General features: G+C 34.1%; 1 protein-coding gene across 4 annotated transcripts in view; it reads right to left on the bottom strand.

Annotated features, from left to right (window-relative positions):
* LOC128860625 (tribbles) overlaps positions 1-18,029 on the bottom strand; it is a 43,741-nt gene that overhangs the window by 14,143 nt on the left and 11,569 nt on the right. For 2 of the 4 annotated variants that reach the window (XM_054098262.1, XM_054098260.1), the window contains exon 2: positions 17,248-17,762. In XM_054098262.1, the coding sequence (XP_053954237.1) occupies positions 17,248-17,762 (515 nt within the window). Of the gene's footprint in view, positions 1-14,026; positions 14,124-15,135; positions 15,267-16,329; positions 17,763-18,029 lie in introns of those variants that run through there. The other 2 variants (XR_008454264.1, XM_054098261.1) reach the window with 2 other exon arrangements.

Consider the following 18,029-nt stretch of genomic DNA (forward strand, 5'->3'; position numbering starts at 1 on the left):
CATTTTTTAAATGTCTAACTACAAACTAAATTTCAGACACATAGCGGATGTTACCTAGCTGTAAAAGTTAGAACAATCGATAGCTGAATTTGTAAACCCTGGATGGACCACCCAAATCTTTGGGAGCTGAAATAGTTTATAAGCGCGCAGTGCAGCAGTAGTTTTTATAAATCGAGTGATCATTAAAAAACTAAATATCCCCAACGCCACGAAAAGCATTATACGTTCCGGCCCATGCATTATGCAAGCAATTTATAAACTCTATACTTCAACACAACATCCTGATCTGGAAAAAAACAAATACATCCGCTTCGATTTCTTCCCTTTTTCATGCAGTTGCACTCGACTAACCCAATATTTGTAAACGAGTGTTGTCGCATGCTAGCATTTCCTACTGCTACGTGAGAGCGTGCACACCTATTTTATTTATAATTATCAGCAATTATCTCGGGCAAATAAATAATTTAAGAGAAACGTGCAGCGGGGCATATAAATTTTAGAAATAAGAATATCTTTCACTGACAGGTCTTTTCCGCATATTTCTATTTATTTATTTAAATATTTATTTAGTAAATTTAGAAATACCTGATTTCTTACAGACCACAAAAAAACGGAAATCTTGTAGTTTGTGCATAATTAATATTTATTTGAATAATTCATTAAGCGGTAATTCCATAACGAAAAATCGAAAGCCTAGGAATTTGAAGCTTGATTAAATTTTCTCAAAGTTCTAAGTACAGCAGCATAAGGGGCATAAACTGTTCCAACTCGTTCCAGGATGGACAAATCATAAATCAAAAATGACAAAAAAATCTCTTAATAATTTTTAAGACAAAAAATTTATTGTCTACAAATAGACACATTTTCAGAAAATCCGACGACAATATCCAAAATACTTGGATCGTGTGGCATGGAATCGCTCAGCGGTAGTCGAATGGATTGGTGGGTGACTACCATTCGGCAGTGCCTAAGTTCGAATCTCGGTGCATGAAAGAACAAAATAATAGAAAATTTTTTTTTCGAATAGCGGTCGCCCCTCGGCAGGCAATGGCAAACTTCTGAGTGTATTTCTGCCATGAAAAAGCTCCTCATAAAAAACCATTTGCCGTTCGGAGTCGGCTTAAAACTTTAGGTTCCTCCATTTGGAACAACATGACGTCACACACCACAAATAGGAGGAGGAGCTCGGCGAAACACCTAACATGAGATTGTAAGTCGCCTCTCAATTTCAATTAAATCAAATATTGTGGAACAGTTAAAAAGTGTTATTATTTCTATATCGTTGCGTGCAGGTTTTAGTCACAATTTTAATTCAATCACGAAATGATAGTCTTAATTGAGTAAATAAACAACTTTAACCTATTGTTAAAAATTTACCTATGCCTTGTTATATCGACCAATTCTTTTTTAATTCCACAAGAAGCAACCTTGGTTGGACGACTTTACGGACGACTTCTAGTATAGGCATGTAGACGCAGGCACGGAGGATTAACACTTCTGTATGAAAGGAGAGTTTGCATACCATTTATATGCCCTCAGTGTGAGACGGTGGTGCCATGAGAATCGGTATAAGATAATGTGTTTTGACATCTCTGAACTGATTTCAGGAGCTCAAATGCACGAAATTGGTGCTCCAAGATAACCTGCCTGCCTGTCTGACGCTTGCGTGGTGGCTATATACCTGAAAACATTTTCCCTTATTCGCTTCACCGATTAAAAGAGTAGTTAATTTCTCGGTATTTAGCAAAACAATACACTTTTGAGGTTCAACTTAGCTAAATCGGCTCAGATAATTTAGCTATACTTATCTGTGGGCCTATTTCATTGCATTAGGAGTATTGCAATCACCGTGAAAAAGTACAACAATATCAAAAACAATGCATGTACTTGTACATATGTATGTATGTATGTACATTAAATCGCATTTACTTGCGTGAACTTGAACACTTTTTTTCGTGTCACTCGATGCTTTGAGATAATTTTCTTGTAAATAGATTGCAAAATTATTTCGTGCCTCAATTGTTGAACGGTTGTGTAAGGTTGACATTGAATTTTACAAAATTTCTCACAATCTTAACAATCCTACAAACATACAAACACTTGTACATATCTATGTGTGGGTATCTACGTAGTATGCATCGTGCCAACAACACTTAATGGTGAAATGATAATTGTTCGAATGTTTGGATTTCAAAACTATGCATTCCCATTCATGAAATAAAAAATTGTGAATATACGAGTATAAAAAATTAAAGAGAACAACAATGAGTGGGTGAAAATTACGCCAAATGCGCCTTGTCATACCCAATTACGCGAATAAGCGTGACACTAAAACATGAAATACAAATATACTTATCACATCCACTCATGAGACTCCCTAACCCATTGCTCCACAAATCCGAAACGATTAACTAATTTCAATGCAGGTTTTTGTGTGAACTTTTTTTAACGGGTTTAGACATAATATGACTCAGAAACATTCCAATTTTTTAATTAAAAATCTCATTTTGAGGTCAGTTCATTCACAGATAATTAATAATTAACACCCACTGTGCGGGTGTTGTAATACGCACTCATGAGTGGCTGCGAGTACGAGTACTTTAATTGCAGCTATTCGGTGCATTTCAATCTTTTTGAATTGTTCAATGAACTTGAAAATGATGTAGATGTGTATGTGTGTGTGCAAATCGAGCTTACGTCATTTTTGGCATGTGTACATCATGCATTTTCGTTATCAGGCCTGTAGGCGCAGACCATAAAAAATTAGGCGTGTGAGCTGATAATAAATGAAGGTGACAAAGTTTTTTTTTTCTTATTACATACGAGTGAAATGTTTGGGAAATTTTGTTCAATTTAACAGAACAGAGTGTTGTAAAAGCACAATGCGATGTGACGAAATATTCCATTAGATTTTATAGCTCTTAAATTTTTGTCTTACTTTATTTGATTTAATTTAATTGAAGGGAATTTAATTTTTTATTTCTTTATGTTACTAATTTATTTTATTATTTTTTATTAATAGAAATACAGTTATAAATAATGGTAGAAATACAGTTATAAAACGTTACATGTACTGCGAAAAGGCACTTGGTAATTAGACTTTCGACACTAGATAATAATTTTTTATTGCACTTTATTTTATTTTGTTTTATTTTACTTTAGACTCTACTATAACTTGACTTGTTTTTAAATTTATTTATTTATAGAATTTTATTTAATATTGTTTAACTTCATTTTATTTGATTTTATGCATTTTTTTATATTTAATTTCATTAATTTACTTATTCGATAAAATTCCTATGATAAGAAATTACATATAATATATGTATCTACAAGGAGCTTTATTTTATTTTGATTCATATTTTTATTTGGAATTTAATTTCAATTAGTTTTGTTTAATTTTTTTTTTCATTATTATTTTTTATTTTATATTTATCTTACAAAAAATAAAATGATTTTTGATTTTATTTTGTTTTATTTTAGTATATTTTATTATTATTTATTGAGTGTATTTTATATTTGCATTTTATTGAATATAATTAAATTTAATTTGATTTTATTCAATTTTATTTTATTTGGTTTTATTTAATTAATTTTAAATAATTTGATTTTATTCAACTTGATTTTATTCAATTTTATTTTATTTGGTTTGATTTAATTTAATTTCATTCAATTTAATTATATTATAGCTAATAGTATTTCATTATATTTTATTTTAATAATTTGCTTACTTGTATTTTTGTTTCCATTTGTTTTATTTTATGTTTTCCTCCCTATTGTACGAAAATTAATTTGTTTTTAATTTTTTTATTTTAGTGTATTTTATTTTTATTTAATTTACTTTTTTTATTTATTCAATTCTATTTTATTTGATTGTATTCAATTTAATTTCATTAAAATTTATTTTAATAATTTATTTATTGGATAGAATTACTTATACTTATATTTTCAAAGGCACTATATTTTATTTTATTTTTTATTTGTTTGTTTTGTTTTATTTTTATTTCTATTTTTTTATTTTTATTTAATATAGTTGAAATTAGGGTTGCACTGTTAATTGATTACTTTAAAATTTTAGTTGATCATAATTCAAGTTACGCAATTAATTCATTAATTCTAATTTTCCATTAATATTATTATTCTGTTTTCCCTTTTGCTCCCATTGGAACGTCGATTAAATTTTAAAAAATTTATTTTTCTTTAAAAATGTAAGTTTTATTACAACAAAATTCATATAACGCAAAGTTTAAATTTTTTTACCAAATTTCATCAAAACTTTTAAATCTTTAAAAAGAATTTTTAGAAATTTTCTGGGTATGCAGTTTATAGCTCATTGAATTTTAGTATAACAAAGTGCAAGTTTCTAGAGACTGCAAGTCTTGTAGTGCAAGAGACTACAAAACGCTGTTGAATTTTGAAATTTTTTTTGCTGAGATGTCGCACCTTTTTCATACAAGTACTTGCTCGAATTCGAGAAGAAATCGTACGGGTGCGAATTAATAGTGCTTAAGGCTGAAAGCCCTTTCGCTTCAGTTAGTTTTCTATAGCTATTTGATTTTTAAGCTTGTTCATGTAGGTATACGAACGAAATGAACAGTTTTTTGAATAAGCATTTTTAAAATTATTCAAGTAGTGTTCGTTTTAAATAATCAAAACTTTTGTCTCAACCGAATAATTCAATAACTGAGCAATAGTCTACTCAACTTACTCGAATATACGAATAAACGCACAGCCCTAGTAAAGGGTTTTCCAACAACAGGTGTTACAGGTGAATGGATTGCGCTATCGAGAGATGATTAACGATTTTTTATGGCTGGAAATGAATGGTATTGATCTGGGCAACGTTTATTTTCATCAAGACGGCGCTACATGCCATACAAGCAACGAAACCATTGGTCTTTTACGGGAAAAGTTTCCGGACCGTGTTATCTCTCGAAGAGGTGATCACAATTGGCCACCGAGATCTTGTGATTTAACATCTTGTTACTTTTTTCTTTGGGGCCACGTGAAAGAGGAGGTCTACGCCAACAGCCCAAGATCGATTCAAGACCTCAAAGATGGAATTCGTGAGGCTATCGAGGACATAGGGCAGCCACTTTGCAATTCGGTTATGGAAAATTTCATGAAAAGGATATTGTCCTGTAAGCGTGGTCGTGGTGGTCATTTGCCTGATGTTATTTTCCACTATTAATGGCATACCTTCCTTTTTATAATGAAATAAACATCCGATCATTTATATTAAAAAATAGCATATTTCTTTGAATATCAAAATAACACCTCTTATTGGAAAACCCTTTACAAATACTATTTTATATAAATATATCACTATACTATTTTCTTGCACTCCTTTATATTCTTATTTTATAAATTATTTTTATTTTTCTTATTTTTGTATTTTTTAAGTACTTTAACAAATTTTATTCCATTTTTCTTTTAAATTTAATTTAATTTATTTTATGTGGAGCGCAGCAGTTGAAATAAGTTCCTAGTGGTCTTTAAATATTGTATACTGTATACAAATGAACATACATTCATACATACATAGGTAAATGCATGTACGAGTATTCGTACTTCGGCCCTCGTGTAGTCGTTCTCTTTGTTGTACGTTTTCAAAGTCAGGTTGCGAAATTTTATTACACGTGTAGTACATGCACACATCCATGCACTTATAGTATGTGTAGAGTACAAGTATGTATTAGTATGTAGTAAGTATTTCACGTATTTGCGTTGTGTTTACTTGCCATTTAAGTTTATCATTTTACTAGAGAGCGACCGAACATAGACTTTTAAAGCCGAACCAAACTTCGGCCAATTCCAGCTGAAGACGAACTGAAACCGAAGCGAACGCTTTAAAGGGTCCAAGTAATAGACAATCATGCCTTTTTAAAGTGCAGTATTTTTATTAATAAAAGGGTACATAAATCTCAATCGCATTGATTAAAAAAAATTGTATATTGTACTGTAAAAAAATTGCTTATCGGAAATTCGCCACACTCGTGAAGGAGCAGTTCCCATGTCAGTCGGTTATACAGCACCATTTCCCGTTCATGTATTGGGAATGTTTATGCTGCTACAACAAAAAAGAGATGATATTTCAAAGCAATTAAAAAAAAATGGATTTAATATTAGTATTCGGCCGACGTAGCCGGTGCGTGACTACTAACACCTAACAGACCACCAATTATTTATTTATTTTTATTCGAAAAATGTTACAAAATCTATAAGTTGTTAGAATATTTGAACAAAGTTTTTTAAAGAAATGTTGGGTTAAGGTTTGCGTCTTTTTTGGTCGAAGTCGAACCGAAACCGAATAGAACTTTTATGGCCTAACATCGCCGAATCCGAAGCACTTGCTTATAAGCACAAAAAAAAACCAAAAAAAAATATCTACAACTTGTGATATAGTTCACGCGCTCATTTGCTCACACGCTAAACTCCAACGCTTTTGACGAGCTCGTTTAGCGTTCCCCATTTCCCAGTTTTCTCCCCGCTCCGTCATTCGCACCTATTGCTTCCAGTGCGAAGTGCGTCGAAGTGACAAAAAGCGCTCGTGTAGTCGCAAAAATGTTGGTGTGAACGTGACTTATTGTACTGAAAAGCGTCAGCACATACATTTTACTACACTCGCTGCCGCTTTTTTGGATATATCGTGGAGTTACGTGTGCTTTCATTAAACACGCTTTGTTGTTTGGCACCTCCCGTTTTTGCGTATCTTCAGTAAATTATCGGGGTAAGCTTATAGATTGAAACTCGTGCTCTTTGCAGCTTAAAAACATTGCGACTCACCAGCTCAGCTCAACTAGCCTAGCAAACAGCTTGTGCCCTTCGCGCCAGCGTCAACGAGCAACAGCTTTTTAGTGAATGAGTGCCAGCGAGCACGAACGCCAAGCACTGTGCCAGCTTACTACATTGCGCTAGCGTATTGCGAAATTGAATATCTGCATGGGTATCTTAATATGCGAAAACTAGACAATTTCTACTAAATATGATTTTTCGGAAAAGGTACTTCATGCTAAGCGATTTTTAAAGGTACTCAATGCAAATTAATTCAATTAAAATAATTAATTTCAGATTAGTAGACACTTACTTTCCACTTGTTTCTGATTATTGAAATGTAATTGAGTGTGTGTGCAGGTATTATTTATGTACATTCTGTAAAAAAAAGTACCGGGAATTGTTCAATAAAACAAAAAATAAAGGCTCCATTCAAAGCAATACACATATGTCAACGATAAGACCAGTAATCAAAGACCCTTTTAAACACGTTTGAAGAGATCTTCTTCAGCTCCTTCAGCGAATTCTCCTTAATGGTCTCTATCGACTCAAAGCGGCGTCCCCGGAGTGGCAATTTAAGTTTTAGGAAAAGGAAAAAGACACAGGGGGCTAAATTCGGTGAATACGGTGTTTGTTCGATGCTATTTGTCGAGTTTTTGGTCAAAAAAGTGTTCACAATATGAGCTTTCTGAGACGGTGCGTTATCATGGTGCAAGATCCATGAGTTTTCTTTTCACAAATTGTGCCGTTTCCTATGCACATTCTCTCTCAAACGTCGCATAACTTCCAAATAATATTCTTTATTTACCGTAGAATAGAACGAATTCCGAGTGCACAACACCATGATAATCAAAGAAAACGAGTAGCATAACTTTCACTTTTGACCGACTTTGATGTGGTTTTCTGGGTTTCGACTCATATGGATAGCCTCATTTAGCCGCCTGTTGAATGGTTTGCGTGTCAAATTCGCCACGTCTCATCACCTGTGTGATGAGCTGGATAAACTTTGTGTCCGAGTTCACTTGCTCAAGCATGTCTTTAGTCACCTTCTTCCGATGAATTTTTTGAAAGAAATTCAACTCTCTTGGAACGAGTCGAGCAACCACCCATCTCATGCCAAATTGATGGTGTAATTGATTCGTGAGATATGCTAAGGTCACTAGTTTCCCCCCTCAAATTTAAATGATGATTTCCAGCACTATCATCCGTCATCTTCCACGACTTCTCGGCCCTCTGCAAACGCCTTATACCACTCGTAGACCCGTGTTTTTGCTAATTTACAGATCACGCTCAAACTCTGCGACACTATAGAGGGCAGTTGTACCAACATTCCAGCAAAAAAATTTAGACATATGTGTAACGCGCGCTTTTTAAGGTACTTGACCACCTTGGAAAGCTAAAAAGTACAACATATTCAATAATTTTTTTTTCATGTTCTGTATAATATATTAAAATAAATTTTTTTTTTAATTTTTATTTAGAGCTTATATAATACAAAAAAAAATTGATTTATTAAAATTTCTTTTTTTAACATATATCCAGGAGGCGCCAAAGTCGAGGCCTGAAGAAAATCATGTCTTGCAGCGGACAGTTAATCTTAGAAATGGTAATTCTAAAACAAAAGAGAGAAACAAAATTTTCAAAAGGAAGGTTCCTTGCGTGAGAATTTACCACAAACTGACAAAAAAAAAATAAATAAAAAAATGGCGGATGTTTGAAAAAAAGTTAAGAAAACACCCTGTTTTTCACAATGTTATGCTTAAAAAGCAATACTTTATTAACTTTTTTTTTGCAAAATGTGGTAAATTGGCATACAAAACATCTTAACAAATAAAACAAGACCAAAATCATTAAAATCGGCTAAGCAGTTTCGGAGATAAAGTGTCCGCCATTCGAAAAAAAGTAATTTCTGGAAAAACGCGTTTAAAGTTAAAACTTGCTATTTTCTTTCAGCTGAGTCAGCAAGTAATGAGTGCAGGATGCGCCTGCACATTTTCACTGATTTCACTTTGTTAGAATTCGAATTTAAAAAAACAGTTTCAGGTGATGATTTTTAAAAGTATAAGGATTGAAAAAATGTAAAAAAAAAAATTTTATTTTTTGAAACTTATAAGGTGGTCAAGTACCCTAAATGAACAATTCCCGATATTTTTTTGACAGAATGTATATATGGTAATTACAGTCATTGTAAAAATTGAATTGACTTCCAATACTTTCATAAGAAATAAATTACACAGGCCTGCAAAATCTCGCTTTTTTACAGCTTCTAAAACCGCTATGGGTGTTTCCTGAAGGTTGTTTTATGCTGAAAACGAATATGACCTTGAAAATGCTCCAGCACGTCAGGATTTTTGGCAATTTGTGGTTAAATAGTAAAAAATGCAGATTTTGTCCATTTTTTTAATTTTTTTTGAGCAAGTAAAGTTTTTTTTTATTTTCCACAACGGCATCGCAAAGTACTACTCTTTAGCTTTAAGGTCCTTTTTTAAAAATACTTTTATAATTAATACAAAAAAAATTATTCTATTATGAATTGGAGACTTTTAGATATGCAAATTCAACCTTTCTAACTCTCTAACGCCCCTGTAAAGGGCGAATTCAAAATAGTATAACTTTGTTTATATTAATCACAAAAATATTTTTAAAAATGGATTTTAAAGCTAAAGAGTAGTACTTTGCGATGCCGTTGTGGAAAATTAAAAAAAAAACTTTACCTTGCTCAAAAAAAAAAATTTAAAAAATGGCCAAAATCTGCATTTTTTGACTATTTAACCTCAAATTGCCAAAAATCCTGACGTGCTGGAGCATTTTCAAGGTCATATTCGTTTTCAGCATAAAAAAACCTTCAAGAAACACCCATAGCCGTTTTAGAAACTGTACCTCGCAGGACTGTGAAATATATCCGATACATTTTGGTACATAAACTTTATTTTTACTTAATTGTAAAATGTGAAAAATTGATGGGTGATATAACTTTTTAATAATTTTTTTCGTAATCAGGACACCAAATTACAAAGTAATTAGTTAAAATTATCGAAAAAGTTGTTTGGTTGTTGGCCTGTGTTATTTAATAACGTCTTATTGAATAAATTACTTACTTTAAAGCAATGCCACTTAAGCTCATTAAAAAGTAAAACCAGAATTTTTGCCTACGATAAACCCGTTCGAAAAATGTTATGCATTCGTTATGTGGAGAAAATATGAACACCGTCTGGGGAGAATTTTTTTTTTTTAGCGTCTTCAAACTTGCACTTTATTGAGCTAAAATTTACGAAGCTATAAACTGTAAAATTGTTTCTTGAAGTTCTAATTCAAAACTGTGGTATTGGGAATGAAAAGTTTGTGGATTTTTTTTCTTTTATTTTTTATAAAATTTTAAAATTGGATTTACATGGTTTTTGCTAGGAAATGAGCTATAATTTAATATAAAATAATATATAATATAAAAAGAAAAAAATAATAATAAAGAAAAACTGTTAAATCTGTTAAAAATGTTGATGTGCTATCGTTTGTCGCGGCCTGCCACACATGACAACCTCACAATTATTTATAACACTGTGCAAGAATTTGAGGGTCATTATCTGGGTGTGGAATGATTCCAACTCCGGATGAAAGACCCAGACCCATATAGTAAAATTAATTTGCATGCTTTGGCGAAATTTCTTTGCTATGGCCAGTTTAAATTTTCAATATTTTGCCTACGGGTTTTTATAATAAAGGGTTTTCCAATAAGAGGTGTTATTTTGATATTCAAAGAAAAATGCTTATTTCATTATAAAGAGGAAGATATGCCGTTAAAAGTGGAGAATAACATCAGACAAATGACCACCACGACCACGCTTACAGGACAACATCCTTTTCATGAAATTTTCCATAACCGAATTGCAAAGTGGCTGCCCTATGTCCTCGATAGCCTCACGAATTCCATGTTGGCGTAGACCTCCTCTTTCACGTGGCCCCAAAGAAAAAAGTCACAAGGTGTTAAATCACATGATCTCGGTGGCAAATTGTGATCACTTCTTCGAGAGATAACACGGTCCGGAAACTTTTTCCGTAAAAGATCAATTGTTTCGTTGCTTGTGTGGCACGCAGCGCCGTCTTGTTGAAAATAAACGTTGTCCAGATCAATATCATCCAATTCCGGCCATAAAAATTCGTTAATCATCTCTCGATAGCGATAGATAACACCTGTTATTGGAAAACCCTTTACAATAGAATAAATTAATAAAATAAAGAGTTAAAATACATATCGGAGAGAGCCTGTAGTAAAACTTTACAAGGAATATTTTTTGAACATTTTAATCCTTTAGCTCTCTCATTTCATTATGGCCCCGCATAAAGCGTCATTTTGAAGGTCGCTAGAGGGTTAAATTGTTCTAGTTATCTATATATATAAATGTGAAAATCTGTCCCTATATTCGCTTAAAACTCGAGAACGGCTGAACGGATTTATCTTATCTTGGTCTTGAATTATTCGTGGAGGTCTAGGGAAGGTTTAAAAGGTGAGAAAAATTCGAATAATTGCCGGGAAAATGGTCAAAACGTGGACCCGGGTAACCTTTGGTTGTGTATGTACAATATGGGTATCAAATGAAAGCTGTTGATAAGTGCTTTGATACGGGGTAATTTTCATACCTATTGATGACTAGGGTCTCGAAATATATGCCAAAACGTGGACCCGTCGTGTCTTTAAACCGAATTAAACCAAACTTACACACATTGTTAAGGAGGTATTGAAGATGGTTTCCGTATAGTTTGGATACCTATTGGTAGATACGGTCTCGAGATATAGGTCAAAACGTGGACCCGGGTAACCTGGGGATGTGTATGTACAATATGGGTATCAAATGGAAGCTGTTGGTGAATGCTTTAGTTCAGAGTATTTCCATCCGCTCCGTGACTAGGGTCTCGAGATAGAGACCAAAACGTGGACCCTAGAATGTGTTTGTACAATATGGATATCAAATGAAAGCTGTTGATAAGTACTTTAATACGGGGTAATTTTCATACCTATTGATGACTAGGGTCTCGAAATATATGCCAAAACGTGGACCCGCCGTGTCTTTAAACCGAATTAAACCGAACTTACACACATTGTTAAGTAGGTATTGAAGATGGTTTCCGTATAGTTTGAATACCTATTGGTAGATAGGGTCTCGAGATATAGGTCAAAACGTGGACCCGGGTAACCTTCGGACGTGTATGTACAATATGGGTAGCAAATGGAAGCTGTTGATGATTTCTATAGTATAGAGTATTTTTAATACCGTTCCGTGACTAGGGTCTCGGGATATAGGCCAAAACGTGGACCCGGGTAACCCTAGGATATGTATGTACAATATGGATATCAAATGGAAGCTGTTGGTGAATGCTTTAGTACAGAGTATTTTTCATGTCGCTCCGTGACTGGGGTCTCGAGATATAGCTCAAAACGTGGACCCGGGTAACCTTCGGACGTGTATGTACAATATGGATATCAAATGGAAGCTGTTGGTGAATGCTTTAGTACAGAGTATTTTTCATGTCGCTCCGTGACTGGGGTCTCGAGATATAGCTCAAAACGTGGACCCGGGTAACCTTTGGTTGTGTATGTACAATATGGGTATCAAATGAAAGCTGTTGATAAGTACTTTAATACGGGGTCATTTTCATACCTATTGATCACTAAGGTCTCGAAATATATGCCAAAACGTGGACCCGCCGTGTCTTTGCACCGAATTAAACCAAACTTACACACATTGTTAAATAAGTATTGAAAATGGGTTTCGTAAAGTTTGGTTGTAATTCGGAACACCGGCAACGCGTACAGCGTTCTTTGAACCAGCCATAATGTCGTTTACTTTTTTAACGCTTGGGGCGGAACTGAACTGTCAAATTGACAGTGTGAGTTACAATGTGTCAATATTTCTTTCAGATTTGGACGCCATAAGGAGAAGACGTAAGTGCAAAGTGTAAACATTTTTTGTGAATTTTTTTGGAGTGGATTTTCGAACAGTGAGTAATTTCTTACGAAATTTGAGAGTTTAATGTGAAATCCGAATGTTCAAATGAAATTATGTTTTGTGGATTTATTTTTGGACTTGGGCTTTTAAACTAATATGCATCGAAAATATAATCCACAAAATTGAAAAAAAAACATGTTTTAAAATCTCAGAATACCATAATTACAATCATGTTTATTACAGTACAAATGCCAAGACAATCACGTAATCATATTGGTCGTTCGACAAATAATAATAGGCGCATGAGAAATGCCCGGAATAACGCGACATCAGAAGAACGTCAAGAACAAAATGAAGTAGTCAAACGATTGATGAATAATGCTATCCAAGCAACTATTTTAATTGGCAAATTCAAGAATGAAGACGTTCTAATACCCAGAATTCCTATGATTCCACCTGAATTGCCATTTGAATTCAAGCGTTTGCAACTGCCTATTCGTTTAGCATTTGCAATAACTATCAATAAATCACAAGGGTGAACTTTAGAAATATGCGGGATGAATTTACAAGAACCAGTATTCACTCATGGTCAACTATACGTTGGCTGTTCACGTGTTGGGAAGCCAACAACATTATATATTTACTCAAAAGCAAATAGAAAAACAAAAAATATTGTTTATGCCAAAGCGCTTGAATAAAGAATAAAGAAATAAATAATATGAAAACCATATCTTTTCTGTTCTAAACCATATCTATTCTATTTTAGTGTGCCCAGCGAAGCGGGCCGGGTTTGCTAGTTTGTCATAAAATTTCACAAAATTTCAGACAAAATTGTTGTACAAAAAATCTGTAAGTCTAAAGTCGGTGTGGGCCTTTCATCCTGCGTCTTTCACTATTACGGCCGCAAAAGTGTTGTTGCACCGTGTGACCAACAGACTCGCACCCATTGAGATCTTCGATTCGTCATCCTTGGCAGTAAATATAATACAAGAATGATAGAATATAAGAATGAGTTGATTGAAGTCGAATATGAGCGAAGGGCTTCTTTGAGGCACGTAATAAAAACTTGCAACAGCGGCCGAATTTTCGACAACTAGAACGCTGTACTTTTGCCAAAGTTGCCAGAACTTCACAACGAATGTGAAGCTTGAAAAAATTGTGCAGCACGGCGGCTGCGACTGTGCAATTCCAACAGGCTTTAACCTTACCGTGACGTAAATGTAGATGACCTGTGTTAAGAGAACCAAGAAACCAGTGTCAAATTAGGCTATAGGATTTTAACCTCTTTGTTGACTTATTGTGGGGCCCTGAAAAGGGCCGTTTTGTTGATATACTCGGCAGAATACATGTAGATGGTGTATTTGGTGGCCCCTTTGAAATTTTGACTACCGGTTTATTTAGCCAATTCTACAGGCAAAAGTACACGTACGGGAGATGAAATAGAAAAATTTGTATTAAAAGTCAAGGTTTGTTGGAAAGAATTTGAAAAGCAAAATACAGGTTGGTTGAAAAGTATGGAAAGCTGCACTTATTAACCAGTGGATGAATCAAAATTTATATGCTTTTTAATTTTTCATTTGAACACAAAAAATTTTATTTCGATCTATTAATTCATTCTTCGTTTACAAGGCAATTGAAGTTGAATTCAGTGTTTTTTTTTCAATGGAAGGAAGCGAATATCGTGCAGTGATACGATTCTTTGTTTTGGAAGCATTATCAGCATTAGAAATTCATTACGGAAATCTGCCGCTTCAACTCCAACTTCAACGCTTCAACTTGAATATGCAGGCTTTATACGTGGTCGTACAAGGTCGTCTAAGAAGTTAAACAGCAACAGAAATTATCGAGCAAGTGTACAATATTCTTTGTGAATATACAAGTTTGACTAAGCGTGCAACTAATGATACCATAGAGACTCAGATGAACGATTACTCCCTTTTACATGAAGAATAGCATATGAAAAAGCCTTTCGGAAACTTAGACCCAGTTTTTCAGTGCTAGTTTGACTTTGCAGAATTTTTAAATTAAATTTAATTCGACAAAATGGAGCCTTCACTCTTAGTTTGGCTGGAAAGCAGAATTAAATTGGCTCTGAAAAAGTTGACCTAACCCTTTTGCATCACCGCTCGAAATGCGCGATGTACTCAAAAAACCTGCGTCGGCAAGACTTTGTTTGTTCTAATGAAAAAGAATGTTACAGGATTACTAAAATTATTAAATTATTGTGGGAAAGCTATTCCCCAAATGCTTTATTACGAGAACGTTATTATTGGAGGGTCATTGGAGTAACTGCATTGAAGTTGGAGGAGATTATATTGAAAAACGAAAAAAAAATTTGAAACTCATTCTTTTATTTTTGCTTTCTTACTTTTTAGCCAACCTGTAAAAATGGCCTATTCAAAACTCAAACTGAACTTACTTGCGCATGATTGATATGCATTTTGATATGGAGTTTTGGTTAATATTTTTTATATTCAATATTTTTTCTCTATGTCCGACTGAAGTCGGCAATTTATTCCTCAAATTCATATACAATTGAAGAACAAGAATCTATAAAAAATGTAAAATATGTATTAATTTATTTTATATTTACTATTTATTATCCAAAATTCAAATCTGTGCTTTAAGTTTACGAATACCAACTGGCTGACCCAATATGGCGGCAAATTCTTAACCGTCCGTTGGGCACCTGGATCTGGCTTTTCGACTTTGGACGTGAATTTAAAATATTTCTATTATAGTTAACGACTTGAGCTTCCAGATAGCTTCCTAAAATTTAATTTTCTACCGATTTATGGATGTAACCTTTTAAAAAGGATCCTCGAAGAGGACGAAAAAAGGTCAGACCCTGGCGCCCAACCGAAGATTTTAAAAAAGATGTCCAACGGAGGTTGTTGATTACGATTCTAAAAATGCTAAATGGCGAGAAAAAAATCGCAAAAATACCACCAGACTTTCAAATGAAACTAAAAACATTTTGAAAAATTGATGCCATGATCGGACCAAGGACTGTCACTCATACAAATGGGCAATGTTTATGCTGGTATAACAACAAATTAAGAAATTTGTTTTTGAACCTGCTTCATTCTCTTGGGACTTGTAACTATTCGAACAATTTTTGCAAGGCTGAAATATTTAAAAGTTTAAATTAATAAATAAAGATAAATATTTGTTGCGTGTTTCTAGAACTTTCCAAAAAAATACGTAAAAGGTTTAAGGAAAACAAACAGCGAACATAAAATGACATTCAAATCACAAACTAATGGCAGACGACAAACTAAACACACTAAACTAAATCGTTCAGATAATTGTTTATACATTGTTTTTATAATTTTTAGTGTTTTCCTCTTCTTTCTGTTTAAATTTAAGAGCCGTGTGCTATTACATTAATAATAAGAAAATTAAAAAAGAATTAAAAATAAAAAAATTATCAACTTCGTTAACAGCAACCATTTTTCGCAAAACCCCGTGTCTGTGCTGAAACCGTGCACTATGAAACCCATTAGACGCCATGCAGGTGTTCCTTTTGCGCTCCAACTCAAATTACTCTTGTCGCAGCACTCACTAGGTGCTTTTTTTCCCCCCAAGTGTAAGTAAATAAAAATGCATATAGTTTTAGTTCAAATGAGATCAAATTTCATATTGTATTTTGCAACTCTTTTTTAATTTCTTTCCATGGCTTCATTTGTTTTTCTTTTAAATTCCTGATAGTTTGAGGTTAACTTTTTTGCCTTTTTTCATTGTATATATCAATTATTTGTAAACGATTTAAATAATCAATCAATTCTAAACAAATTTTCAATTCAAATTTGAAGCAAATATTAACTACAGTTCGAACATACAAAAACTGTTCACAAATTTTCACATATAAAATTACTTTAAAAAAGAAATACTAAACATTTATTTTGAAATAATGGAAGGGGAGTGATGTGAGGAACAATTTGTTACACTATAACTAAAAACTTAATCGTTTTAAAAACTCAGCGCTGTTACTTTTGGCTAAAACTATGATTGCTAGTAAAGCAGCGAAAAATCTTTGGCGTCTCAACGAGACCGTATCCGCGCACGAATAATTCCGTTGCTGCTGCAGCCAGCTGAGTAGAACGCCATGACGTTGAGAGTGAGCCACCTTCCAGCTGGCAACCGAAAGGCAAACAACAATACTATAATGTACACATCTATGCTAGTGTGTGTGTGCAACTGCTGAGGAGCTGGTGGAGCGAGAATGAATACAGCGCCAGCGCTTGCATATCCTGCCACATCCGACCACCACAACAACGACCACCCTGACGTCTTACTGACTAGTATCACCATAAGTTATGCTGCATCAAAAAATACACACGCGTGTGTAATCATCTCGTGTCGACGTCGTCGCTTAAATGTATGGCTCGGTTAGCGGCGGCCACTGTGTGGGTATGCAACGTATGTCGGGAGTAGTTGAGAGGTTCCACAGTATTGTTGTAATCACAGTCGTCGGAATCTTGGCAGTCTTCAATAAAGTGGCTTGCAGAAATGTCGCTATTAACATTACCTTGGCAGTCTTCCTCGAAATTCTTTTGCTGCTCCGTCTTCGCGCTCGATGGTGCTTGCTCGCTAACATCAGTCTCATCATCTTCCATTTCTAAATCATCTAAATTCGTACCGACGTGGAGGAACACGTTACCGTTCGGTTGCTGACTCTTAAGCCAGGGCGTAAGAAATACTTCTTCGGCAGTTAAGCGTTCATCGTAATTTTTCGATAGCAGTATTAAGATCAGCCAACGCAATTGTTTGGAGACGAAAACTGGTATTTGCACCTGACAATGGCGGATGATAGTTATGAGATTGCAATTGGCCGTCTCGTAGAAGGGGTACTGCCCGACAAGCATAGTGTAGAGAATCACGCCCAGCGACCACATATCGGCTGGCTTGCCTTGGTATGTGGGATTGGGGCAGAGCAATTCGGGAGCGGTATAGAGCGGACACCCGATTTTGTCACTCAACGTGTCATCCATAGCATTGTCGAGAATCATAGAACCTTCCAGCGATTCGTATTGGATTTGCGTTCTACAAAAAGAAAAGAAGAAAAGAGAAAATTTATTAATTTAATTATTAAAATTTCAATTTACTATACACCACAAATAAAAGAAGTAATCGCAAAAAGTATTCTTTTTAATGTTATAGAAAAATTATTTATGTTCATATAATGAAAAAAATTTTGTGCAAAGGTCTATTTTTGAAAGTTTTGAATGCATAATTCAATGTCGGCATCGATCGCTCAATCGTACATAATTGTGTAAGCTACAACACAACCAACAACAGCGCAAACGAATT

The sequence above is a fragment of the Anastrepha ludens genome, chromosome 4, assembly GCF_028408465.1.
Source record: "Anastrepha ludens isolate Willacy chromosome 4, idAnaLude1.1, whole genome shotgun sequence".
In the NCBI taxonomy this organism is placed as follows: Eukaryota; Metazoa; Arthropoda; class Insecta; order Diptera; family Tephritidae; genus Anastrepha; species Anastrepha ludens.